The 27,725-nt window shown below is 37.5% G+C and overlaps 1 protein-coding gene across 5 annotated transcripts in view; it reads left to right on the forward strand.

Moving 5' to 3' along the window:
- ATG10 (autophagy related 10) overlaps nt 1-27,725 on the forward strand; it is a 227,760-nt gene that overhangs the window by 152,217 nt on the left and 47,818 nt on the right. For all 5 annotated transcript variants that reach the window (XM_021699641.2, XM_021699633.2, XM_021699648.1 and 2 more), the window contains exon 5: nt 3,878-3,975. In XM_021699641.2, coding sequence (XP_021555316.1) covers nt 3,878-3,975 — 98 coding nt within the window. The remainder of the gene's footprint in view (nt 1-3,877; nt 3,976-27,725) is intronic.

The following is a 27,725-nucleotide window of genomic DNA, read 5'->3' on the forward strand; positions in this document are numbered from 1 at the left end:
CTTCAAGTTTCTGCAATATTTAAGCTCTACTTTTATGACGTGATTTTTGAAATATATTTGATGGTCTCCGTTTAATGGTTTCGGTGGAATTAATGAAGGTTCCATTTGGTTTTGAAATAATTAGAATCACAATCATATTTTGAATATATTTTGTGTGTCAGTGGTGTATGACATGGTTTTGGAGAAATTGCTGATTAGGTCAAAATTTTTTGTTTTAGCATAAAAGATCACAAAACTAACTTTTGTATGTCTTTGATCGTGAAGGCATGAGCGTTGACTGGGCAAGTTGATGATAAAGGCTTAGAGAAAAGAACCCACATCAGAGTCATTATTGTCATATCTGTATGTGAGAGAAAAAGCTATATTAGCCAGATTGTCTGCAGTGTAGATGGTCAGCAGAAGCTGGAGAGATTGGCACTCTTGTCATAGTAGCTTGCACAAGTGCTCATTTGATCATCATTAATACATGCATTTTTAAACAGTCTGTAAATGCATTAGAGAATACAGTCACATCTATTCACTTAGAAAACACTCTTCTCTTTCTAGAAAGTGGGTAGCCCTCTTACAAACATGCATGTAGGAGCATGATGCATCTTTTTATGTTTGAACGTATTATTTTTAACTCTGTAATTATCTGTTATTTCTAAGTTGACCAGATCATTGTTTTAATTCCTGCATTGTAAGATGTTAATTGTTTTCCTGTAAATCTGAGGTTCTCTGAAAACATATGTCACACACCCTCAATCGTAGCATCAAATCTGATGAAAATATTCTGTTACATTTGTTCTGGGTCTTTCCACCTTGTTGGTAGCTGCTGATTATTGCATTTTGTATGAATGGTTCCAGCAGAGTATGCCGGGTTTTGACAGTGGTGATATCTGAACCACTTACTCCATCCTTAGATTGTAGGCTGAAATATTTTAAGGAGTAAAATTAAAATCATTATTGATGGCCAGATATTAAACCCAGCATTCTCTAAGTCTGCAAAGCCTTTCTCTGTCTTAGAGGAGATAAAGTTAAGGAGGGTGTCCTTTCATTTATCATTTACTCAGTAAATATTTATAAAGCATTTGCAATGTGTGAGTGGGGCTTGGAACTACACTGTAGGGCTGCAGTGGTGAAAGGAAAGGGGCAGTCTCCGCCCTCAGAGGCTGCAGGGAATGGCGGGAAGGGTACTGAGACCTGCCCCCAGAGGTTGCCGGGGATGGCAGGAAGGTCACTGAGACTTGAATTCCAGCTCCAGTGCAGTCATGAACTGGCTGCATAATTTTGGCTGATGTATGTTTCCCAAGACCTTGGTTGCCTTAATTATACCAGCTCTAACATTTTATTATCCTACAACTTGATTTCTTTCTTTTTTTTTTTTTTTAAGATTTTTATTTATTTATTTGACAGAGAGAGACACAGCGAGAGAGGGAACACAAGCAGGGGGAGTGGGAGAGGGAGAAGCAGGCTTCCCTCAGAGCAGGGAGCCCGATGCGGGGCTCGATCCCAGGACTCTGGGATCATGACCTGAGCCGAAGGCAGACGCTTAACGACTGAGCCACCCAGGCGCCCCATCCTACAACTTGATTTCTTATAACTTCGACATCTGAAAATTATTTTAAAAGCATGTCATCTTTTTATAATTTGATTATTTGGTTTACCATTTGACATTGAAGTACTTAAGACCCTACCCCCCTCTTCCAACATCAGTACACACACACACACACACGTGTGCGTATTTTGAAGATATGTAGTGCTTATCTTAAGGGCAAAGTTTGGCCCTGCTCTGTAAATGTGTTCAGAAAACAATATAACACAGATACTGAAGGCAGCTTGTTTTTAACTTGTACCTAAACATGACATTCAAATGTTAATTGGATGAATAAATCTTGTTCATTTTACAGACATGGAAATGTCAATGGAATAAAACTATTTATCAAAAGATAATGGTCTCCTGCCACAGATAAATGCCAAGATGAAGATACTTATTGAAAATGTATCAAAATATTCTATTGCTATTTATTGAAAATAAAGGTTGAGGAAAAGTTCAACTTTTCTGGTCAAACATGAGAAATGCCCTGCCTCTGGTATTAGTATATTATGTCATCAAACACAATGTGCATGGTGTAGAAACATGAGAAAATTCTAAGAAATAGTGGTCTGTAAGTGAATCCTTTAGCTTTATAGTATGGGAAGTACTGAAGTGGTGCAGTGGGGGCTGGGAGGAGATACCTACTAGGTATTAAGCTCTGACTGTGTGCCTGACACAGTCCTGGGTGTGTTCACTGATGCAAGCCCATTCACATGAACAGGATTTGAGAAGGATAATTATATTCATTTACAGGTAAAAGCCAAATAACTTGCAGTCACGTAGAGAGTTAAGTGCTGACACCAGAATTCAAATTCAGCCTGGGCTCCAAGTCCAGTGCTCTTTTCTTACAGTCTACATCTCTACTTAAACTCCATGAATCTGAGTACAATACCTTTTGCTTTGTGGTGGGGGCGTTAGGGGTTGGGATAGATTATTTCCCCAAGTTTTATTGCACTTGATGACCAAATACTTCTTTGGGTCTAATGATCTGATATACTGATGAGCTTTCTTTCTTTCCTTTTTAAAAAAAAAAGCTCACAGGAGTGAGAGTGTTACAGTTTTAGTTTTAGTTTTTTTTGTTTTGAAGATTTTATTTATTTATTTGAGAGAGAGAGATACCGAGAAAGGGAGCCCAATGTGGGACTCTGACCCAGGACCCTGGGATCATGACCTGAGCCGAAGGCAGACACTCAACTGACTGAGCCACCCAGGTGCCGTGATGAGCTTTCTTTAAATGCTATTGTCCACTTGCCTAAGCGAGCACAACCCTAAGTTCTGAGGACTTGATAGCTCTGGGCCAAGTAGCATTAAATTCTAGTAGTAAGATCACCCTCTGTCCAGCAGTGTGCGATTTCAAAGTCTTGAGGTAATTTCTTCTTTCTACTTTATTTTACAAATTTAGATACCTATTTCTCTCCTAGTGCCATAGTGGTCTTCATGAAATACATTATTTGGATTGTTATGAATATAGGTGAATTGTTGTGATTGTTAGAAATATAAGTGAATTGTTGAATTGTTTAAAGAAAGAAAAATAATTATTATTCACTAGAATAATAGTGAATAATACAGCCACTTCCCTAATCTCTTCATGCCAATTCCTTCTCATGTCCTTCCACCCTTAACAATTCCCTTTCTCCACCTGCCACAAACACTGGATGTTAATGTCTCCCTCCTCTGTACTGTCGGAGAACTGCAGTTTTCCTCTTGGCAACAACCACTCTCTACCCAGTATTTTAGTATTAGTGTACTATTGATATACTTGTCATAGTTTCCCTAGTAGATGGTAGGCTTCGTACCAGGAGAAACTGTGTGCTTTCCTTTTTTCTATTCCCCATGGTACTCAACAGAGTGATTTGAACATTACAGATAGTCAATGAGAGAGTGAAAGAAACGTGTACGTCTTTGATTTAAGAACTCGAGGAAATAGTAAGATTTCAGAGGTGTTCATAGTGCACCCTTGTGAATATGGGAGTCTGTCTACCTGGTCCTTTGCCTGTGCTTGTATCTATCAGTTCTAAAATACATTTGGATTTTATTTATTTTGCAGAATTCCTACAGGCAATGAATGAGCAGATAATTTAACTGCTAGATGGTTACAAAGGAGAGAAGCTTGAATGTTTAAATTTCCCTCAGGAAGAAAATAGTAATTCATATGGCACTCTTTTGACATATAAGTAATATGTGTACTAGCAAAGATTTTTTAAAAAATCATAACGTTCTTCTAGTAGTTTTAGATAAACACCAAACATCATTGTGTCAAATGGATTACTGACTGATGGTCTTTGCCATGCACTTTTGCAGATGGAAGACCTTTAGCTCTGAAGGACATATGGGAAGGAATCCATGAGTGTTATAAGACACAGATGCTGCAGGAGCCATGGGACACCATTACCCAACAGGTTAGAGAGTATTTTTATTTTATTATATGTGATTCTTTCCCTCTGCTCATCTTTTCTTCTAGTTCTCTCCTCTACTCTTTTTTTCCTATTTCATTCCTCTGCATCCTTACAGATTTCAGTTCAAAGACAGTTTCCTTTAAGACACCTTCTCAGACCCAGAGTTGGTTTCTCCTCCGTTGTAAGCTCTCAAGGCAACCCATAGTTTTCCTTTATAATGCTTATCACAATTTTAAATTATATATTTGGATAGGTTTTTTTTTAATTAATGTCTTTCTTTGTCATTGTACTATGCATTCCCATGTGGGCAGAACCTTGTTCTCTTATTTATTTTAGAGAGAGAGCATGAGTTGGTGGGGGGGAGAGGGGGAGAGAGAATCTCAAGCAGACTCTGCGCTGAGCTCGATATCACGACCCTGAGATCATGACCTGAGCTGAAACCAAGAGTCAGCTGCTTAACCGACCGTGCCACCCAGGCACTTCTTTTTCTGTCTTTATTGTACACCCAGCATTGGTAGTGTACTTATCATATAGTGAGGGCTCAATAAAAATGTATTAAGTAAATGAGAATAGTAAATAGGTTGGCGTATTCACTAAGAAGTACATGATTTAGCCTGTGTCACCTACAATGCTTCAGAGTTTTACTCATAGGTACATTTGCAAAAAAAAATTCACTTTTGATTAATAATAGGTTTGCAATAGCGATCTGAAAAAAGTAGAGAAAATACATCTGCAAAAGTAGATATAAAAAGGAGATTTGCAAAACTAGGGAAAAATAGATCTGTCAATCATTAAGTCATTATTACTGCCTTGCTAAAATCAGCAGTTAATTATTTTAGAAATTTAAAAATACTCATCACCTTGCAACCAATCATGGTTTCCTTAAAAATAATTTTTACTTATATCAAAAATCTTATCTTTTCCCAGCCTCTGTTAAGCTTAATCAAAGCTTCCTTTAAAAATGATTTTATCAGCCATTAGAATTTTTATGCCCTCTTATGTGTTTGATCATAATAATGACAGTTTACCTCCCAATCAACATAAGAATCCTTAGCATCTTGTAAGTAGTTCTTTGACAGTGACTGCAAATGACCGTTTTCTAGGTTCTAATTAAGGACAAAACTAGGTTTAAGTACATGCATATTTCACACAGCCCCTCAAGTTAATCCTTTCCTTTCCCTTCCCACCATTGCCCTCTTAGATCAAGTCCTCTAGCCTTACCTGGAACAGTTAGTAAGGCTTCACAACTCTGGTCTTATGCTCCTTCCTCCCTGCACCTATCATCAGTCACATCATCCTAAACATGGTGTGCATATCTTGCCTATGCACCAACCTGCAGTAGCTGTCCAAAGGCCAATGGCATGTGGTCTAAATGCCTCACCTGGGCTCCAGTGGTTGCCACTCCCTGGCTCCAGCCTGCCCTTTCAAGCTTATCTTGTACTCTGCTGTACACAGTCTCAGCTCCTGCCAAACATGGCTGTTCATTTCCCAGAAGCTATCCTGTGTAGTTTGTTCTTGGAATTCTTTCCAGACTTGTCTTCCCTGTTGCCTTTGTTCTGTCTTTATATTTCCTTTTTTTCTCTCATGTTCCTTTCTTGAAACCACTTCAGCTCACAGAAATGGCCCCCTCTGAAACCCAGTTCTGTAGACCAGGTATGGGTGGTTGCACTGAAGAAGAAGAATGAGATATATAAGCAAATCCATCGTTAAGATTTTTGGCAAGAACATTTTATTTTATGCAAAGCGTTTAGCCTTTAAGCATCAAGGTGAGTGCTAAGAGTTTCAACTTCCAGTGTCTTGCCAGGGACCACAGGTTGTCTAAAAATGTAGACTGTAGTGTCAGAACCACAGGACCCAGAAAATGTTTGGTTGTAAGAGTCAAGGAAGATGGCAAATGTTAGAGGCAGAAGATAGATGCCAAAGACATCCCAAAGTACATCCGCATTTAACTTTAGTGCCTTTTTTCTCTGCTTCTTTTCATTTACATTTTACATTATGTTCTTGAGCCCATTTCTTATGCTTTCCCTTTTCTGTCACTACCAGTCCTGTTATTAATCTCAGTGCAAGCCTATAGCACAATTCCTGGTGATCTATGTCATTTTGGGTTTTAATTCTATGTGTCTCTGTTCTGACTTGACATATGAACAAGACTTTGTACTCAACTGTATTTTCTTAGTTTCCTAATATGATGTTGCCAATAGATTTCTATTGATAGAACTTCTAAGTTGCTAAACCAACAAAATGAACCAATCTGTACATTGATTGTTTTTAAAGGAATTGACTAATATCTTTTAATTTGTAGATCCTTAAGTGTCATGTGGACAGCCAGTTAGTGGACCATCATTTCCTACCTGACATAGTATAGTAGTAATGATCAAATCCAATCACAAAAAGCATTATTATTTCTAACACCCAAGTGCGGGGGCTCACTTAATGGGACAGATGGTTGATATAACCAAACTACAACACAACTGGAACGGTTAGGTGTTCCTTTGGGATTTGTCTTATGGGAATTGATCTGTGGACAGCTATCCCACTTTTGACAACAAACTTTGTTTAAGCTTTAGAATTGCTCGTCACAGTGCATGTGCGGGCATTAAAGACCTAGCCAGGGAAACTCACTTGTCGCCATTGCATTACTTGGCATTCAGAAGTCATCATGAATGTCTCCTTCGGCGGTCTTGGCTTTTAATCGTAGATTAGTTAATGGGTTGGCATTTACATGTTCTTCTTTGCCTGAGATCCTTGAGAGAGTGGGTCTTCATTTTTGTAAAACCGCACGTGGAGAAAAAAATAGTGTCCTCAGTTGGGGGAAGGGGAGGTTGTGATACAGCACTAGGGGAGAATGAGCTGATAGACTAGTGGTGGCATCAAACAGTAGAAAGCATTTTGCAGATTACCCTGAAGAACCATTAGCTCGCAGACTGAACATGATAATAATATCCTGTCCTTCAGAGCAGCTTAAAAACAAAAGCAGCCTTCGCACAATATAAAATGCATTTCACTTCATCTTCAGGCTTGATTGTGCTCATATAGTTTGTTGCTCTTCATCTTTAGTAATCACACTTCTGTTCTCTCAGCATTTGTTTTGATGATAAGGACCTGTTCATGTCAGACATGAACCCTCTCTTTTGACGACAAGCCACTAATGAATCTCATACATTTGATTATGGTGATTACTTACCTGCTTTTGTCCAACATTATGAATTACCTATTATCTCAACCCTGTAGCCTAATAAAGAACTTCTGAAAGAAAGTTAACAGATGCCTAGGTTGGATCTGCCCAAAGTGGTACAATGAATGTTACAATAATGATTACTTGCAGGTGTGGGCTCTATGTTTTAGGTAAAGAACTCCTGTGATCTTGGCACAAATTAAAAGTCATAAGATAAGAAAGCATACCTTCAATTTTACTTGAAGATGTGTGTGTTTATGTATGTGGGTGTGGAAGTGGTCAGATAGGTAATTGTTTCTTACTGTCTTCTTGTTTTTAAACTTTATATTATGGAAAATTATAAACATATACAAAAGTAGAGCTAATAGTATAATACATTTACAAACTAATGGCCAATGTTACTTTTTTAGTATCTCACCCCATCTGGAATTTTTAGAAGCAAATCTGAAACATCATATCTCATCCATACAAATTTAAGTATGTATCTTTAAAAAACAAGGACTTTATACCAATGTTTATAGCAGCTTTATCCGTAATAGTCCAAATGGAAACAATTCTGATGTCCTTCAGCCCATGGAGATTAAATGAAGTGGTACATCCTTGCTAGGGAATACTATTCAGTAATACAAAGGAACCAACTACTGATACGCTGAACAACTTGGATGAGTGTCCAGAGAATTATTCTGAGTACAAAAAGCCAGTCCCAAAAGGTTGCGTAGTATGATTCCACTTAAAATAACATTTTTGAAATTAGAGAGGTGATTTGTGGTTGGTTGGGTGTTAGAGAAGGAGGTGTAGGTAGGAAGGAAGAGAGTGTGGCTATACAACATGAGAGGGAACGTTGTAGCAATGGAAATGTCCCGTGTCTGACTGTATCAATGTTACTATCTTGGTTGTGATATTGTACTGTAGTTTTGCAGGATGTTACCATTGGGGAACTGGTGAAGGGTATGGATAATCTTTGTATTATTTCTTACAACTGCATGTGGAATCTACAGTTATCTGAAAATGAAAAGTTTAATTTTAAAAAGGTAAGGACTCTTAATAAACATAACCACATCTCTGTTATCACAATAAATGGATAATAATTTCTTAAAATCATTAAATAAGGAATTGATGCTTAAATTTCCACAATTTAAAAAAAATTTTTTTAGTTTCTGTGAATCAGGATTCAAATAAGGTTTATATATTAAAATGGTTAGCATCTCTTAAGACTTTTGAAATAAAGATTCTCATTCCTTTCTCTGTTTTTTTCCTCATAAATTTTTGTTGAAGAAACAAGGTTGTTTGTCCTGTAGTATTTATAGTCTGTTTTTTGTTTGTTTTTTCCCTAATTGTATCTCTGTGGTAGTGTTTGGTGTTTCCTCCCTGAGCTTTCCATAAACTGGTAGTTAGATCTGGAGGGTTCATCAGATTCAGGTTTGTTTTGGGGGGCAAGAATACTTCATAGGTGATTCTGGATGCTTCTGCCAAGAGGCAAATAATGTTTGGTTATTGTTCTTTTTTGTGATGTTAGCAGCCATTCATGATTATTGCCTAGATCCATTAACTCATTAGGGGTTGCAAATGGTGATGTTCTAATTCCATCATTCATTATTTATTAGCTGGAGTGCTTTATAACAGCAGTTTCCCTCACTAGTTTAGTTACTTGAGGTATGCTTTGTCTAGAAAATGCAGGATAAATGTTCTAGCTTTTAAGATAATGAGCTGCTTCTCTAGCATCCTAAGGTGACCAAGAAAGTTTTCTTACATATCTTCGTGGACTCATGGATATAAATGTTTTATGCATTTCAATTCATTATAGTGATTATCTTTATTGTTGCTTGATTGTTGCAACAATGTGGATGGAACTAGAGGGTATTATGCTAAGTGAAATAAGCCAGTCAGAGAAAGACAAATACCATATGATTTCACTCATATGTGGAATTTAAGAAACAAAATAGATGAAAATAGGGGAAGGGAGGGAAAAATAAAATAAAATGAAAACAGAGAGGGAGGCAAACCATAAGAGACTCTTAACTCCAGGAAACAAACTGAGAGTTGCTGGAGGGAAGGGCTGGGGGAATGGGGTAATTGGGTGATGGGCATCAAGGAGGGCACTTGATATAATGCTCACTGGGTGTTACATGCAACTGATGAATCACTGAACTCTACCCCTGAAACTAATAATACACAATAATATAGTGTATTATTATCTAAATTGAATTTAAATAAAAAAAATTTTTTTAAAGTCTCTTTAAGTTGGTTCCTGAGTTAATTTTGATACAACCCAAGTAGCTCTGATGGCTTCTTACTTTTTGGTTTGACGAGTTGTTGCACATTCACATTGTGCAGTTCATGCCCAGACTTACCACTCCATTTTCCAAGGAGGCTTGCTTTGTTTCGGAGCCTTTATCAAGGTGCTGGAACCAGACAGTGTGAGCACCACCGCTTTCTAGCTGTATGAACTTGGGCAAATTTCAAAAACTCTGTGTGTCTTATTTTTCCATATAAGGTAATGGCAGCATCTATAGAGAGTTGGTGGGAAGACTAAAAAAGAGGGTTGCATACAAAGCTCAACCTGTGTCATATCTCCCTGCAAATATTTTCTAACACCTGGACTGTGCACTTTAAATTTGGAAACTGAGACTTTTGAGGTACTTTGTTTTCTGATTCCACATGTCTGGGGAAGGCTGTCCAAGTACAGGTAAATGAATGGGATTGGGTGGATAAAGTTGGAAGGAAACTCATTATAGTTCCTCATGTGATCCCACCGAAGTAGCATGAGAGAACTGGATTAAATATTTGCTGGGAGTAGAGTTAAGAGGAACCTGTGCAATATATATTTTACATATCCCAAATACCATTAATTTCATTTTGAAGACTTCATCATGTCTAAAACATGCAAAAATATGGTAATTAATTTCAGTGAGTTTTCATTATATTTCCATCATAAATCTCTCAAGGTAAAAAAACAAAAAAACAAAACTCAAACACAACAAAAAACAAAACTCCTTAGGTACCTTTTGTTGAATAGATTGCTTTGACTCTCAGTGATGCAGGAAGTCACTGGTTAAGGAGTCTTAAATAATGAAGCTTGATATGTTGCCTGGTGATTTATAATGATGGCTGATAAACTGATGATTTAATTGTGCTTCCTCTAGTAATAATCTTAAGTGCTGAGGTGAAGTTCCAGTGATTGGCTTTCTTCTGAACTCAGTCTCCCTGGAGTCTTTAGGCATCTCTTTTACACAACATCCGATAACTGACTTTTAACTGTTCCTATTTTAAATAATACAAATCAATTAAAACACACAGCTGTTTAACAAAACTTCTCAGTGTTGGTATAGGTCTCGGTGGGTATTTCCTGATGGCTCATAATGACATCAATTTAGTGCACCTGGTAGGATCTGTGTGAACTGGAAGTGGCTTAATTCTTAAATGACAAGAAAATTAAGAAGCCTTTTATGGATTGCTGCCGCTGCTTTAGAATCCCTGCCAGCACCACTGAAGACGCTTTCCTAGTGGAGTTTGATTTAAATGGGACTACAGACATCATGTAATTGTTTTCTCTGTAATTTGCCATTGGATCTGGGTTTCTAGGTATTCATTCTGGACATTAATAAGTCACTTTAGTGGGTAGTTTATAGTGCCATAATCTACTTTGCAGACTTTTTGTAGAACCTTTCTAATGTTTTTACCAGTACTCGATGGTTCTACCACCCTCTACTATCTTAGAAGAGTGAAATATGCTTTCATCACCATATCTCATTTTCTTTGGTGTTTTCGGGTAATGATGACAGTGCTATTTTTCTCTGTCTCTGTTAGTAATTATTTCTAGATTGTCAGTCTGCACATGCATTGTGACTTTTAATATTTATTGAATGCTGATGCTGTGAGTACTTCACTTTCCATATTCTTTTTTTTTTTTTTTTAATCAGTTCAGAAAAACCTGTCACTCACACTCCATTGTGCCTTTCTTGTTTTGGGGGTAAAAAAACCCCACATTTTTCTTAAGTTTTGCTTGTTCCTCAAATTTTCTTTATTTTTTTTTTTAAAGATTTTATTTATTTTTCACGAGAGAGAGAGACAGCGAGAGAGGGAACATAAGAGGGAGAGGGAGAAGCAGGCTCCCCGATGAGCAGGGAGCCCGATGTGGGACTCGATCCCAGGACCCTGGGATCATGACCGGAGCCAAAGGCAGACGCTTAATGACTGAGCCACCCAGGCACCCTCAGATTTTCTTTAGATTAAGAAGGATATGAAACTTTGTTCTCGTTATCTTCAACGAAATAATTTCTTTTAAAATTTTCTTCGATTTTACGCCCTGGAATGTTTTTGGAAAGCCTTAACTTTATCCTAAGTGCTCTTTAGGCATTGGTATGATATTACTTTCTCATCCCCCTTTTACTTTCTAAAGTTTTCTGGCCACTAGCCACTAATTAAGTGTTCAAATTAATCTAAGTAGAAGTGGGGGCTGATTTATTATGTAAGATCCTTGTCTTATTAACTTCTAAGATATTTGGTTTTATTCCATTTTACTGAGCGTTCAAGATAAATAAACAAGGAATGTATTTCTTATAAATAATCAGTTTATACCAGTATATTTGAGTTTCACTTCTCTAAATTGAAATTTATTTCACTAGGTAATAAAAACAAGAAACTGGTTAATGTACTTTGTTATATGTATATCTGGTTGAGCATAGGGTTGCTTAGCTTTTTACCATCACAGTTGCACTTTTGACTCAGCACGTGCCCTGAATTTATAGAAGGGCTTTCTTTAAAGAATTTCCCAGCATTTCACTGATCCTTGAAATTTCTATTTCTAAAAAAGGAGCAGCTTATAAGTGTAAGAATAAAATACCATTTAAAATATTTATAATTAATTTTAATATGACTCATTTTAGCACATTTCATTTTGATAATTACCTACCATCAATTTTTAATTTTTAATAAACATCTTAGTTCCAAAACGTTACATTTGAGGAATATTTATATTCTTGTTTCTGGTTTTTGAGAAAGAGGTTATTGGTGGGTAGGTGGAAAAGCAGCAGCTCTAGGCAGGAAAAGAAGCCTGGGGGAGCAGAAAGGCAGGCACAGGGCCCGGAGGGCATGGAAGGTAGAGTCTGCAGACACACTTATCCCTATAGGCTTTGAGTCCCCTGTAAGGGTATAAGCTTCCTAAGAAAGATGCTATTCGGTTTATCTTATTTTTGTCACAATGGTGGCTGGACATACATTTTCTACCATGCAATTATTCCACTTTTTTTTTTCATTCCACTTCCTACCCCCTTCAGCTTTTTTTTTTTTTAACCTGTTGTTTTCCAGATTTTTTTCCATGTGAGCCGTTACATTCCACATATTTTATTTACAGTTTATATTTTGTAGGTTAAAATTTGGCCAATAAGTGGGGATAATACCAAAGTATATAAAATATGTGTGCAAGTCATTACAATTATTGTATTGCATGCTGATATTTTTTTCACTATATTAACTTATTTCTATTTCTCTCTGTCCAATCTGAATTTCAGAAATATTTCAAGTGGTGTAGACATACAGTCCAATATAAGAGTAACGTATATACTATAACCATCAAAGCAAGTGAATGAGAACTAAGTGGTGGAGGGGAAAAAAGACAGTTGTAGCAGAACAATCTAAGCTAAGGGTCGATTCTGAGTTTTCTTGAACAACAAGTAACAAAAAGGGAAAGCCAATTAAATCCATTGCTTTTATTCTGTTATAGAAGAAAGCAGACAACTTTATCAGGAGAAACAAACTTTTCTTGTGTTAAATTTTAGGAAGATAATTTTACAAATATGAAAAGCTGGTCTCCTTTTTTGATACCACTTAAACCAACTTTAGGAGATGGGTATGGAGTGATGTCCAGTTGTAGTTGTATGAGAGTTATATTAGTATATATTGTGTGTTTAGGTTTATACAGCAGAGGCCTTTATTAGCAGCTTCCTGTTCAGAATCAGCCTGCAGATGTATGTTGAGTGCTTGGAAATTTTTTTGAATTTGAATGCCTTTGAACTGGCAATGTCCCCTGTAGTTAATCATGGTCACTTACCTTTATTGCCTCATACCTGGTCTATACTTACTTACTTTGCCTACCTGTCTTCTAAAGGCATTTGTGTTTGCCTATTCCTATATATTTTTTTAAAGATTTTATTTATTTATTTGACAGAGAGAGACACAGCAAGAGAGGGAACACAAGCAGGGGGAGTGGGAAAGGGAGAAGCAGGCTTCCCACTGAGCAGGGAGCCTGATGTGGGCCTCATCCCAGGACCCTGGGATCATGACCTGAGCCGAAGGTAGACACTTAAGGACTGAGCCGCCCAGGTGCCCCACCTATTCCTATATTAATACAACATACAAAGAAAGAGTTTAGAAATTCTGTATGATTCTGAATTTGTGAATCTTGGTATGTATTTTGGAGTATCCTTCAGATGAAAGTGCTATTGATGAGGGAGGGAGCAGAAGCCTGGCTGAAGACAAAGCCTCCCCAACCCCCCACTCCTGGGTGGGACTTGTGTGACATTCTTCCAGGAATCTCTCCTAACTATCTTAATGTTAATGCCTTGCTAGAGGGGAAAAACAACTTTAACTTGACAATGGCAAGGCCTGAGATATTTTGTAGTTATCTTGTAGGTACTCCTTAGCATATGAAAGTTCTCTTGAAACCTCCCTTTTCCTCACCTCCCCCAACCCCATCGAATTTAATCAGCTCTTTCTGCCGACGGGTCCTGTCCCCGTGCTTTAATAAACCACCTACTTGCACCAAAGACGTCTCAAGAATTCTTTCTTAGTGGTTGACTCTGGATTCCACCCCACTGAACCTCACCTATATTCCATAACCACATCATAATCATCTGGGCTTGCATTTTTTATAATAACTGTTTTTTTCTGATTAACAAAAGAAATACATACTGTTAATTTTTAGCAAAATATAGAGTAGCAAGAAGAAAATAAAAATTACTCATAATCTCAAACATTCAGTGATACCATTGTTAACCTTTCAGGGCATAACTTTCTAACAATATATTTATTTATATAACTATACATACATGTGTAATACATATATTCACATATATGTATGTATTACATATAAATATACACAAATACAACTGAGATTATACTATGCACCTGGTTTTTGAAATTTACATCACAGACATCTTTTCATGTCAATATTTAAATACATCTAAATTTTCCTTTTAATAAGTGCATAGAATTTCATTCTAAGGCCATGCCATAATTGTTTTAACCAATTTTATACTTTGAACATTGAATTCTTTTCTAATTGTTTGTGTTCTAAACAATTCCTAAGTGAACATCCTTGTATATATAATTTGTGTAGTTGTCAGATTATCTCTTTGGACTAAATTCTTAGAAGTGAAATTGGTGAGTCAATAAGTACTGACTTTTAAAAGATTTTGTTAAATATTTCCATGTCAATATCAGAAAAGGTGTGCTAATTCTTACTACCAGTAGGATGTTAGAGAACCCATTTCCCTAAGTGTTCGCTGACACTGGTCATAATTGTTCTTAATGTGCTACAATCTGATGTCAACCAGGCTTTGGATTGGAGCCAGGTAGTTGAACACTGAAGTTACTGATGAATAGCTGAAATGTAGGTTTTTCTTGCAGTTCATTGGGACATACATTTTAGACACTAAGGAAGTTGACATATGGTCGTAATTAAAGGGTCTGATTTCCATTCTTGCCAACACTGAGCATTGTTTCTATTGTCCAGAGGCAGCTCAGCAGGGCTGAGACTTTTTTTTTTTTCTTTGTAAGCCTTATTAGATTTGCCCAAATGACTGAGCAGAATACTTGGAAGCCTGTAAATCCTGCTCCTTTAAGTACGGAAGAATTATCAGTCATCCACCTTGCCCAGATAACAAGACTTGTATGGAATAGTTGACTGAGTAAAACTGTACCTGAAGGGGCTTGCCAGATGACCTAACTATTAATACATTCCCCTGCAAACAATTAAGAGTTAGCATTTTGATTACTTTCAAAGTATTATCCACGTGGGTCCCAAAGAACATCTTCCCAAACTGGCAACTTTGGTTTTGGCACAGGCTTAAACACTTCCGCCTGGTAGTAATTAGCTGCTAGATTAATGTATCCTTTAAGTAGAATGAGGTCATCACCATATAAACGGGTGCTTGTCTTTCTGTTTACTGCCACAGCACATCAAGTCCTCACTTCTTCTGTAAGCATATGAAAGTGGAAATAAATTTATGTATGGGGCATGAATGCAAGTCTTTTAAGGTTAGAATTTATCGTGCCTAAGGATTATTCTAGTAACAATAGCTAACATTTAGGGGGCATATCTCAAGTGCCAAGCATTCTTCTGAATACACATATTATTTTGCTTAATCTTCTGAACACCCCTGTTAGGTTGAATCTGTTCTCCAAATTTTAGAGAAGGAGAAACTGAGGCACAAAGGCATCAGACAACCTACTAAAGGTCACACATCTACTAAGTTGCAGAACCAGAATTTGAACTAGTGAGCTTGAGAGCTCCTGTCTTAATCAGTATGTCTTAGTCCCTCCCACAATGCTAATCTTGTTCTCAAATGTTGTCATGTTAATAAAGATATATTAAAGTAGATCTGACCCCTTTCTGGGTCATGGACCTCTTTGAGAATTTGATGAAAACTCTGGAAACTTTTCCTAGGCATATAGTATTTTGCAACCCTAATCAGGAGAACCCTCAACAGGACATCCAAATCCTTGGAATTTATAGTGGCCATTGTGGATTAGAACTCAACATTCATCCTACCCTCCCTCTCTTGTGCTCTTCCTGTACTGCAGACACTGGAAAGCTAAAACGTAATTCTCCATCTCTCTCTTGGAGAGGGGTCTGAATTTGCTTTAGGGTCATCACATCGAATGCATGTGTGCGGGATTTGGGATGCAGAAGTGTTGGAGGCTGCACTTTGTTGGAAGCACTGCAGGTCATGGAGGTTCTATGTATGGCTCCAGTGTTCAGTCACTAGCTTTGGGTGTGTCAAAAGGCAGAGGATGGGGCGGTCGTCGTTCTGCTAGTGTGAATTGCAGCAGGTGTGGTGTGGCCCTGGTGGTGGCCACAGTAGAGACAGGTTTCTGATCATAGGACTGGAGCTGTGATTATAGAATGGCAGATTCTTGATCTTGAAAAGAAGCAGTAGGTCCCATGGTGTCCAGTTCTCCAGTAAGAGCTTAGAAGTTGCTCTTGGAAAATCATTTCGAATTTGTTTATTCAGCCCTCCCAGTGAGGGCTTCAACTAGTCAGAGTGATTCTGTTTTTTGGCAACTGAACCTTGACTGCTACAGTAATACATAGCTAGACCCGAGGATAGTTTTTTCAACAGGTTGGGAATTTGGCTCTGAAGTCAGAAACACTTGGGTTCTTATTCAAGTTCTACTTATTAACATTGTGACCAAGGACAAATATACTTGACTTTTTCCCTTCCTCGTTCTCAAAATGGAAAATTATTCTATATGGGCACTATTATAAGAACTACCTCATTGGGTTGTTGTGAGAATTACGTGAGCTAATGCATGAGTAATTATTATCATTAATCCATTAATACTGTGAAAAGGAAACACAGTGGACATAATTTCTGTTTCATATAAAATATAGCACTGCAGTGGTCAAAAGAATAATTGTTGAGCCTCAAGTTTCCTACAGCAGTATATTCACAGGCACAAACTGATAGTTTATTGAGGAGGGAGCTGGTCTAGAGCACTTAGGGATTGTATTTACTTAGTCAACTAAATAGTTTTGTAGTTTCTCATTCAAAATAGCATTCAAAGAGTTCTGGTAGTGAATCTCCTTTCTTAGGAGAGACCTTTAGCTATTTCAGGGTGCTGTATTTTACATGATAGGATTGGCAAATCATGGGAGTAATGTCCCAAGGCTGCAAGAACAGAAGTAGCCCATCTGGGCCTGTGAGAATCCATCTCCACAGTGCTTCTCCCTGAGCCATGCCATGAGCAGTTTCATTCTACAATCTGTAGTTGTTATTGGGCCTGTGGCTAAACCTACAACATCCTATTGAGACATAGATGTATCTTAGCATACCCTACAATACATCTAGAATTGAATACTACAGATACTGTAGTCAATTTTTTAAATCACTTGCTGGTAGAAGGAGTTGAATTGAATACATGTCTAAGTAGCTTCCTCTAATCAATATGACCCTTTCTTTCAGGCTTGCTCCCTACCCACACTTTTACCCCCAGCCTTATTCAAATAGTCATTAATAACCAACAATGCAAGGGCCTGTCCCTCAAACCCTCACATGGCAGTAAGGCAGGTTTTTCAAACTTAGTTTTGTTATTGTGCAACCAGTGGGAGCTCCATTAAAGGGCATGGAGCAGTAGACAGCTTAGATCATGGAAGGTAAGCCATTTGGAAAGTTCCTAAAGCCTTCTTCCCCCCACCTTGATTTGCAGGTGGTCACACATTCAATTTAATTGCAAACAGCTGATAAAGGAGAAAATACCTTTAAGAGCCCTGTAAAATGGTCACTTTAGATCCTCCAAAGTCCATCTCACACACAGAAAAAAAATCAACAAAATGCAATTATTTTCCACATTTTATTTAATTTCTTCACAGGTATGTTTGACATCAGTGTCACCACCAGGAAAGGCTAAAGGACCATTACTGTTGGTCTCTTGAGTATGTTAAGCTAGGCAGCTAACCTTGCGTTGTTCCTTGACAAGGGGAATTTTAGTATTGAGACATGTCAGGTCTATCTTTTGAGAGAGTTGAGTCTGGAATATGTAAGTCTGTATAGTTTCTAGCAGGTTGCCCAGAAAAAAAGCCCTTTTGATCTTAACTGATATCAGTGTGGCCAGGCCTACGTTTGCATCTGCTAAAGTTATTTTATGGAGTGATTGAATAAAAAGGGTTCTTAGATTCCATAGCCTTCGATGTTACAGAGTTCCTTCTGTCCAACAAGTTGGTTCTAACAACTAATGATATGACTCAGAAGGGAGATGATCAGGGTGTTTAATTTACCTGTCCATCCTGGCACTTAAAAGGCACAGACTTTTGGCCCTCTGGGTATGTTCTGGAGTTCCCTTAGAATAATAATAGTAAGGGGCGCCTGGGTGGCTCAGTTGTTGAGCGCCTGCCTTCAGCTCAGGTCATGGTTCCGGGGTCCTGGGATCCAGCCCTGCATCGGGCTCCCTGCTCGGCGGGAAGCCTGCTTCTCCCTCTCCCACTCCCCCTGCTTGTGTTCCCTCTCTAGCTGTCTCTCTCTCTGTCAAATAAATAAATAAAATCTTTAAAAAAAAAAAAAATAATAATAGTAAAAAAAAAAAAAAGTAGCCAGTTAACTTTGGGAAGGAAGGATCTTAAGTTTCCATAGCTGCCGGTAGTGTCTCCTTTTTTCTTTAAGCTCACTCAGCTCATTTGTACCTTAGATATGAAGGCCAATCTGCAGACACACCAAGGTAGCTCAGGGAAATCACCCAGGACGCTCTTTCTTCCTTGCTTGTGCAAAGTGTGCTTTTACTCTTGTCTCATTCCTGCCTGGTTTCAAGTACTTTATTGTCTAACTCTAGTGTTGACACTCTCTGGTCCGATGACCTTGGTATTTGAGAGTGATCTTCCTCATGCACAAACCTCAGCTCTCTCTTGCCAACATTGGCTTGGGTCTTAGTTCCCTATGTTACTTGAAGAATATTTCTCATGTCTTCTTCTGGCCCACAAACAACGAATGTGGCAGGATCTTCCTAACCACCCCAAACTCTTTGCAGCCAGGACTGGATGGAGACTAAAGCAATCTGAAATTCAGCATAATTTCAGACTGAAATCTCAGTCTTTCTGAGATGGGAGGTTTTCCAAACCAGTTTATCTAAAGACAGTGGTGATTTTCCAGGTGATGGTTTGGAAATTTTAAGGGCCCCTTGTTTTATGTCTATCTCTCTGTCTCTGTAGATAAAATGATTTTTGCACCCATACCAAGTTCACATTCAGGGGCTCAAGTGACTGACCTCAGCGGAGTCTGAGTGCCCTGAATACTCTTGCCAAGGGCTGGTGTTTAGCAGGCAGTGAAGTCTGTTTTCTGATCTATGAGTGTTGTGTCCAAGTCCTGATTACTGTGTGATGTTACATGCCCTGTCCACGGAGAAGAGAAGCCCTTATTTTTTAGAGTGAAAATATGAGTGAAAAATGAGGGAGGGACTGGGCCTAGGGAAGGTTGATTAAGGGGATTCAGCTAGTAATGCAGTGTATTTCCCTTGGGGTTTTCATTTAATTCACCTGCCCGATTCTAGATTTTATTCATAGACATTCTAAGTAATATTAGACCATATATAGGTGAGCAAAATAAACCAGATTTGCATTTAATAACCAAAATAGAAGGCTAGGATAAAGGATGCACATTTTCTACATGTTTTCTGTAGTTTTGACCTCAATGTTAAACTCACTTTCAAAAGCAGAGATTCCACAACCTGAATCCGTGGTCTGAGAGGTTATTGCTCTCATTTTGCAGTATTCTAAGGACAGGCAGCTATTGTATTTTAATTGAAAACAAAATCCCAGAAGGGAACAGTACTAGAATAGGTTCTTGGGATTTGGGGACTTGCTTGAAACTTTATTTAATTGCTGTTTTGCATGACTTTTCACATTGACTGTTCTGAAGACTGAACATCCTAATTTTGTTAGTGCAAGTGTTACTTAATATGATGATTTACCTTTAAGGAGTGTGATGTGCCTTAAACATTTTCAGGTACATATGCACATTCAGCTCTCACATGGATACATTATATAGCTCATTTCCCCTACTTTTTCCTGCAGATGTTTCAGTTAAAACCAGGCAGGTTCCTTTGATCATTTATCTCAGCTGAGGGGGGGTGGATTCAAATCTAAATGCTAATACTGACTTTTTTTGTTAATTTAAAATTTTTTCACCATTTTTAAAATTTAAATTCAATTAATTAACATATAATGTATTCATAGTTTCAGAGGTAGAGGCCAGTGATTCATCGGTCTTATATAATTTGATTTATTTTTTAGAAGTCAATTTGAGAAAAAAAATTGATTTTTTTAAAAAGAATTTAGTAAAAATTTTGAAATTTTGGGTGGGAGTGATGGATTGTTTCTATTATCATGAAAAGAAGACAAGGTAAAAAATCTCCAAGTCAAACAAAAACAGTCTCACCAATATTAGTTAAGTAAACATTTTTCTGGAAGAATATTTACTGATTTTTCTCAAAATATGAAAACTGCATTTATTTCATGGTGAAATTTTTGTGCTTGTGGGGGATTGTCTTAAACTTTATTTTTTTTTAAAGATTTTATTTATTTATTTGAGATAGAGAGCGAGAGAGAGAGAGAGCACAAGCACGAGAGGGGGGTAGGGTGGGGGGTAGGGAGAGAGAGAGAAGCAGGCCCCACTCTGAGCAGCGAGCCAGACTCTGGGCTCCATCCCAGGGCCCTGGGATCATGACCTGAGCCGAAGACAGATGTTTAACCAACTGAGCCACCCAGGCGCCCCTCAAACTTTTCTTTTTAATTAATAAATTTCCTAAGTCTTAATAACTAGAATCTGAGTCATTAAGATATAATAAAAAGAGCATAGACTTTATAGCAAGAAAGAGGTGGACTAAATGCTGGATCTGCTCCTTACAAGCTGTATGTCTTTGGGCAAATTGCCCAAAGATTATTTTGCCTGACATTAATGTAGCTATACCAACTTTCTTATGGGTAGTATTTCATAGATCTTTCTCTACTTTTAATTATTCATCTTTCTCTGGTTTATTTTTTTCCTGGTAAATAGAACATTATTTTAAAAATGTCATATAGTAAAATTGACCTTTTTTGGTGTACAGTTTTGTGAGTATTGACCTACTCATAGAGTTGTGTAACTCTTGCCACAATCAGGATACTGAGCAGTTTCTTCACCCACCCCAGACTCCCAGGTGCCTCTCTGGGTAGTCAACACTTTCTCCCACCCCAACCCTTGTTCTCTCTGCCTATGTTTTGCCTTTCCCAAAATGTCATATGTAGATTTATACAATATACAGTAGTCTCCCCCCCCCCTTTTTTTTTAAAGATTTTATTTATTTGACAGAGAGAGATACAGCGAGAGAGGGGACACAAGCAGGGGGAGTGGGAGAGGGAGAAGCAGGCTTCCCACTGAGCAGGGAGCCCGATGTGGGGCTCGATCCCAGGACCCTGGGATCATGACCTGAGCTGAAGGCAGACGCTTAACGACTGAGCCACCCAGGCGCCCCTTCGGTAGTCCCCTTTATCCACAGTTTTGCTTTCTAAGGTTTCAGTTATCAGTGGTAAACCATGATCTGGAAGCAAATGATCTTCCTTCTGACAGAACCTCAGAAAGTCAGTAGTAACCTGATACTACATCACAATGCCTATGTCATTCACCTCAGTTCATCTTATCACATAGGCATTTTATCAACTCGCATCATCATCAGAAGGGTGACGTTTCTATTATGAATTTTCTAAGGAACCTCTGTATTGTTTTCATAGTGGCTGCACCAGCTTGCATTTCTATCAACAGTACATGAGGGTTCTGTTTTCTCCACATCCTTACCAACACTTGTTGTTTCTTGTCTTTTTGATTTTTGATTCTGACAGGTGTGAGGTGATATCTCATTGTGGTTTTGATTTGTATTTCCCTGATGATTAGTGTGTTGAGCATCTTTACATGTGTCTGTTGACCATCTGTATGTCTTCTTTGGAGAAATGTCTATTCAGATCCTCTGCCCATTTTTAATCGATTGTTTTTTTGGGGTGTTGAGTTGCATAAATTCTTTGTATAATTTATTTAATTTAAGATTTTGTTTATTTACTTATTTATTTAGCATGAGTGGGGGGAGGGGCAGAGGGAGAGAGAGAATCTCAGGCAGACTCCATGCCCCGTGTGGAGTCTGACACAGGGCTCGATCTCGTGACCCTGAGATCATGACCTGAGCCGAAATCGAGAGTTGGATGCTTAACTGATTGAGCCACCCAGGTGCCCCAATTCATTGTATATTTTAGATATTAACCCCTTATAGGATATAGCATTTGCAAATATCTTCCCGTCAGTAGGTTGCCTTTTTGTTTTGTTCATAGTTTCCTTTGCTGTGCAAAAGCTTTTTATTTTGATGTAGTCCCAATGGTTTATTTTTGCTTTTGTTTCTGTTGCCTGAGGAGACATATCTAGAAAGAAGTTGCTACTGACAATGTCAGAGAAATTACTTCCTGTGTTCTCTTCTAGGATTTTTAGTTTCAGGTCTCACATTTAGATCTTTAATCGATGTTGAATTTTTGTGTATGATCTTAGAAAGTGGTCCACTTTCCTTCTTTTACATGTAGCTATCCAGTTTTCCCCAGCACTGTATGATATCACTCATATGTGGAATCTAAAAAAAAAAAAAAGAAGAAACAAACAAAAAGCAGAATCAGATCTGTAAATACAAAGAACAAATTGATGGTTGCTGGAGTGGAAGGTGGGGAGAGATGATGGGCAAAATGGGTGAAGGGGAGAGGGAGATACAGGCTCCCACTTAAAGAATGAATAAGTCATGGGAATAAAAGGCACAGCATAGGGTATATAGTCACTGACACTGTAAAAGGCTTGTATGGGGACAGATGGTAGCTACACTTGTGGTTGAGCATACAGCACAGTGTATAAACTTGTCAAATCACTACACCTGCAACTAACATTGTGTGTCAACTATACTAAAAAAACAATAAGGATAAGTACAGTACAAAAATCTACTTTGAGATCACATTCACACATTTTTGTAGTATATTGTTATAATTGTTTTATTTTATTATTAATTATTGTTATTAATCTCTTATTTTGCCTAATTTATAAATTAACCTTTATAATTGGTGTGTACATACAGGAAAAAAACATAACATATATAGAGTTTGATACTATCTTTGGTTTCAGGCATCTCCTGGGGATGTTGGAATGTATCCCCCCAGATAAGAGGAAGGGACTACTGTATAGGGTTTTTTTTTTTTTCCATATATTTTTTTTATTATGTTATGTTAATCACCATACATTACATCATTAGTTTTTGATACTGTATAGGGTTTCGAGTCTGGTTTCTTTCACTTAGCACAACTTCGAAGTTCATTCATGTTGAGGTGTATATTGATAGTTTTAACTTTGTATTGCTGAATAGTATTCCATTATATGAAAGTATAACATTTTGTTTATTCATTTACCAGCTGAAGGACCTTGGGTTGTTTTCACTTTTTCTCAGTTAAGAATAACACTACTGGGCCGCCTGGGTGGTGCAGTTGGTTAAACATCTGCCTTCGGCTTAGGTCATGATCCCAGGGTCCTGGGATCAAGCCCCACATCGGGCTCTCTGCTTAGTGGGGAAGCTGCTTCTCCCTCTGCCCTTCACCTTGCTTGTGCTCTCTTGCTGTCTCTCTCTCTCTCAAATAAATAAATGAAATCTTAAAAAAAAAAAAATAACACTACTGTATGTCAACTATACTTCAATAATAATTCTTTTACAAAGAGTAACACTGCTATAAACATTCATTAACATGGTTTGTTTGTTGATAGAGTTTTCATTTCTCTTGGATACTTAGGAGTAAGATTATTAGTCTATATGGTAAGTATTTTTTTAAAAACACTAGACTGTTTTCTGAACTATCTGAACCATTTTGCATTTCACCAGCAATTTCTGAACTTTCCACTTGTTCCACATCCTCACTAGCACTTGGTATGGTCAGTTTTTAAATTTATTTTAACCATATCAATTAGTGTAGAATAATATCACAGTGTGGTTTTATTTTGCATTTACTTGATGACTGATGGCATTGAGTATCTTTTTGTTGTGCTTGTTTCACATTCCTGTATTTTTTTTTGGTGAAGTATCTTTTCAAATCTTTTGCCCATTTTTTAATTGGATGCTTTATATTCTCAATATTGGATTTTGACAGTTCTTTACATATTGTAGATTCAAGTCTTTTACCAGATATGTGATGTACAAACACTTTTTCCCAGTGTGTGGCTTCTCCTTTGATTCTTTTAGTAGTGTTGCTCAAACAGCAAAAGTTTTTAAATAATAGGAAGTCCAGTTTATCAAAAAATAATTTTGTACTGTACTTTTAGTATTCTATCAAATAACTCTTTGCCTAGCCCAGGATCACAAAGACTTTTTCCTAGATATTTTAAAGCTTTAGTTTTTACACATATCTGTGATCCATTTTGAGTTAATTTTTGTGTGAGGTATGAGTATGGGTTCAGGTTTATTTATTTATTTTTTTGCATGTGGATGTCCAGTTGGTCTGCCACAATTTGTTGAGAGATTATTCTTTTTTGATGGAGTTACCTTGTACCTTTGTCAAAAATCAATTAGCCATATATGAGTGGATCTATTTTTAGACTTTCTTTTCTTTTCCATTGATCTATTTTTCTGTCCTTTCACCAATACCACACTGCTGTGCTTATTGTAGCTTTATATTAAGTCTTAAATTCAGAGTGTAAGTCTCTCGACATTGTTCTTCTTTTTCGAAATTCTGTCAGCTATTCCTTTGCCTTTCCATATAAATTTTAGAACCAGTTTGTCAATATCCACAAAATTTGGAATTTTAATTGGAATTCTGTCTGATCTGTGTAGATCAATTTGGGGAGAAATGGCATCTTAATAATAATAAGTCTTCCAATGTGTGAAAATGTTTAACTCTCTATTTTTGTATGTCTTTTTTGCTTTCTTTCATCAGTGTTTTTTATAGTTTTAAGCATATAGATCCTATGTGTATTTCTTAAATTCTTACCTAAATATTTCAGGGTTTAATGCTATTATAATTGGTATTTTTTAAATTTCAAATTCCACTATTCTTGTTATTATATAGAAATAGAAATACAATTAATTTTTATATATTGGCCATTTATCTTGAGACCTTGCTAAATTCACTTATTAGTTCTAGGAGCTTTGTCATAGTTTTGGGGTTTTTCTATGTTGATAATTGTGTCACCTGTGAAAAAAGACAGTTTTATTTTTTTCCTTTTTAACCTGTATGCTTTTTTCTCCTTTCTCTTGCCCTTTTACACTGGCTAAGACTTCCAGAATAATGTTGAAAAGGCGTGAGGAGAGCTGTGATGGCTAAGTTTATATGTCAACTTGACTGGGCCATGGTGCCCAGAGATTTGTCAAACATTATTCTAGATATTTCTGTGGTGGTATTTTTTAGATGAAGTTCACATACAAATCAGTAGACTTTGAGTAAAGCAGGTTACCCTCCATAATGTGCATGTGCCACATTCTATCAGTTGAAGGCCTTAATAGAAAAAGACTCGCTTCCACAAGCAAGAAGAAATTCTGCCAGCAAACTGCTTTTGAATTCTAAATAGTCTTCCATGGGTCTCCAGGCTGATAGCCTTCCCTGCATATGTCTCATGTGAGCCAATTCCTTAAAATAAATTTTTCTCTGTCTATCTATCTATCTATCTATCATCTATCTACCTACCTACCTACCTACTTATCTAAACACACACATGCACACACAACTACACACACCCATACATCCTGTTGGTTCTGTTTCTCTGGAGAACCTTGATTAATACAAGACAACACCTTTACCTTTTCCCTGATCTTAGAAGATTGGTCATATGATTGTTTTCTTTAGTACATTAATATGATGAGTTACATTGATTAATTTTCAAATATTGGCCCAAGCCTGCAATCCAGGGATAAATTCCCATGATATATTATTCTTTTTTTTTTTTTTAAAGATTTTATTTATTTATATGACAGAGAGAGACAGCGAGAACAGGAACACAAGCAGGGGGAGTGGGCGAGGGAGAAGCAGGCTTCCCGCAGAGCAGGGAGCCCGATGTGGGACTCGATCCCAGGACCCTGGGATCATGACCTGAGCCGAAGGCAGACACTTAACAACTGAGCCACCCAGGCGCCCCTGTATTATTCTTTATATATATATTTTTTTGGCTTCAATTTGCTAATGTTTTGTTGAGGATTTTTGTATTTATTTTCATGAGAGATATTAATCTGCAGGTTGTTTTCTTGGTGTTTTTCTGGGGATATGAATAGTCTTGGACCCTTTTATAGAGTCCCACAGTTTTTTAAATCTTTTTTTTTTTCCTCCCTTCTTCAGATTGGGTAATTTATATTGATCTATATTCAGGTTTTCTAACTTGTTCCTTTGTCATCTTCATTCTGCCAGAGAGCCCATCCTCTGAATTTCTCATTTCAGATATTGTATTTTTCAAAGTTTCCGCTTGGTTATTTTTTTATTCGTATCTGTGGAGAACTTCTATTTTTTCATTCATTTTAAGAGTGCTTACCTTTATCTCCTACAGCATGTTTACAATAGCTGCTTTAATGTCTTCGTGTAATAATCCAATATTTGGGACATTCTGAGATTGTCATCTGTCTTTTCCCTTGAGAATTGGTCAAATTTTCCTGGTTCTTGGTTCGTCAAGTAATTTTAAATTAATATCCCGGTCATTTGACTATTCGGTCATGAAATTCTGAGTCCTGTTAAAATTCTGAAGAGAATGTTGATTTTGTTTGTTTGTTTTTCTTAGCAGGCTATCAGCCAACTGAGGTTCAGTCTCCAAGTTCTGTCTCATCTTCTCTGAGTGGTGTTTCCAATGTCAGTTTAATTTTCTAAGCATTTGCTATGCTGCTTTGCATCTCTCCTTTGCATGCACTTCTCAGGCACTACTCTGAGACTGAGTAATATTTTAAATTTCAGTTCAGTTCTCACAGTTTTTGCTAGGATGGTTTGGATCTGTCCTGGACATGCACAGCTTAGGGGTGAGCCTGGGATGTGTATCTGTTTGTATACAGATTTAGGGGATCTGTTTCTCCAGCTGTCTATGCCCCAGGACTTCTCCCATGCTTTCTGGGTATTAGAGGCTCCTTTTCCTGGTCTTCTGCCTGGAAAGACAGAGCTTCTCTTGGAGTTTTAGCCTCTTGCTGTGCATGTAGTTCCATGTGACTGGGACCACCGTTGAGACAAAGCAGCAAGAGAAAAGAGAGAAGAAAAACAAACATGTATTCCTCCACAGTCTTCAAATCACAGTGTCTCCTTTTCCCAGTTGCTCTAACCAGAAACAGATTTTTTCTTTTTATTGTTTGTTTTTCTCCAAGTTTTAGGCTGCCACTGCAGTTCAGGTCCATGACTGGGACCACCTTTGGGGCAGGACTATGAGAGAGAAAAAGAGGGAAAGAAAACATCAGAGGATCTCCCTCCCCCAATCTTCTTCAACTCACAGAGAGCCCTTTTCCTGGTTGTCTGGCCAAAGAGGGGTTTATCCCAATGTTTTTGTTGTCTGTGCTTCTTACACAATTCCACAGTGGGACAACCCTTGGGTCAAAGCTAGGAGAGAGAAGAAGAAAAACCAGGGAACTTACTCCCATGGAAGTTTTTCTTCAAGTTTGCTGCTCTTTCCAATCTGCTACCTTTGTAAGTTTTCAGAGTCCTAGGGTAGCTGCTTTTTAAATTTTGGTTTTTTAGTTTTAATCAATGAGAGACATAAGCTTAGTGAGCTTACTGCATCTTGACTGGCACCGGAACTATAGTGTTCTTATGTTTAAGGACTGTGCATATTTTTTCCTATTTTGCTGTGCTTTAGAAAGCCAAAAGTTTTTG

Source organism: Neomonachus schauinslandi, chromosome 7 (genome assembly GCF_002201575.2).
Source record: "Neomonachus schauinslandi chromosome 7, ASM220157v2, whole genome shotgun sequence".
NCBI classification, from domain to species: Eukaryota; Metazoa; Chordata; class Mammalia; order Carnivora; family Phocidae; genus Neomonachus; species Neomonachus schauinslandi.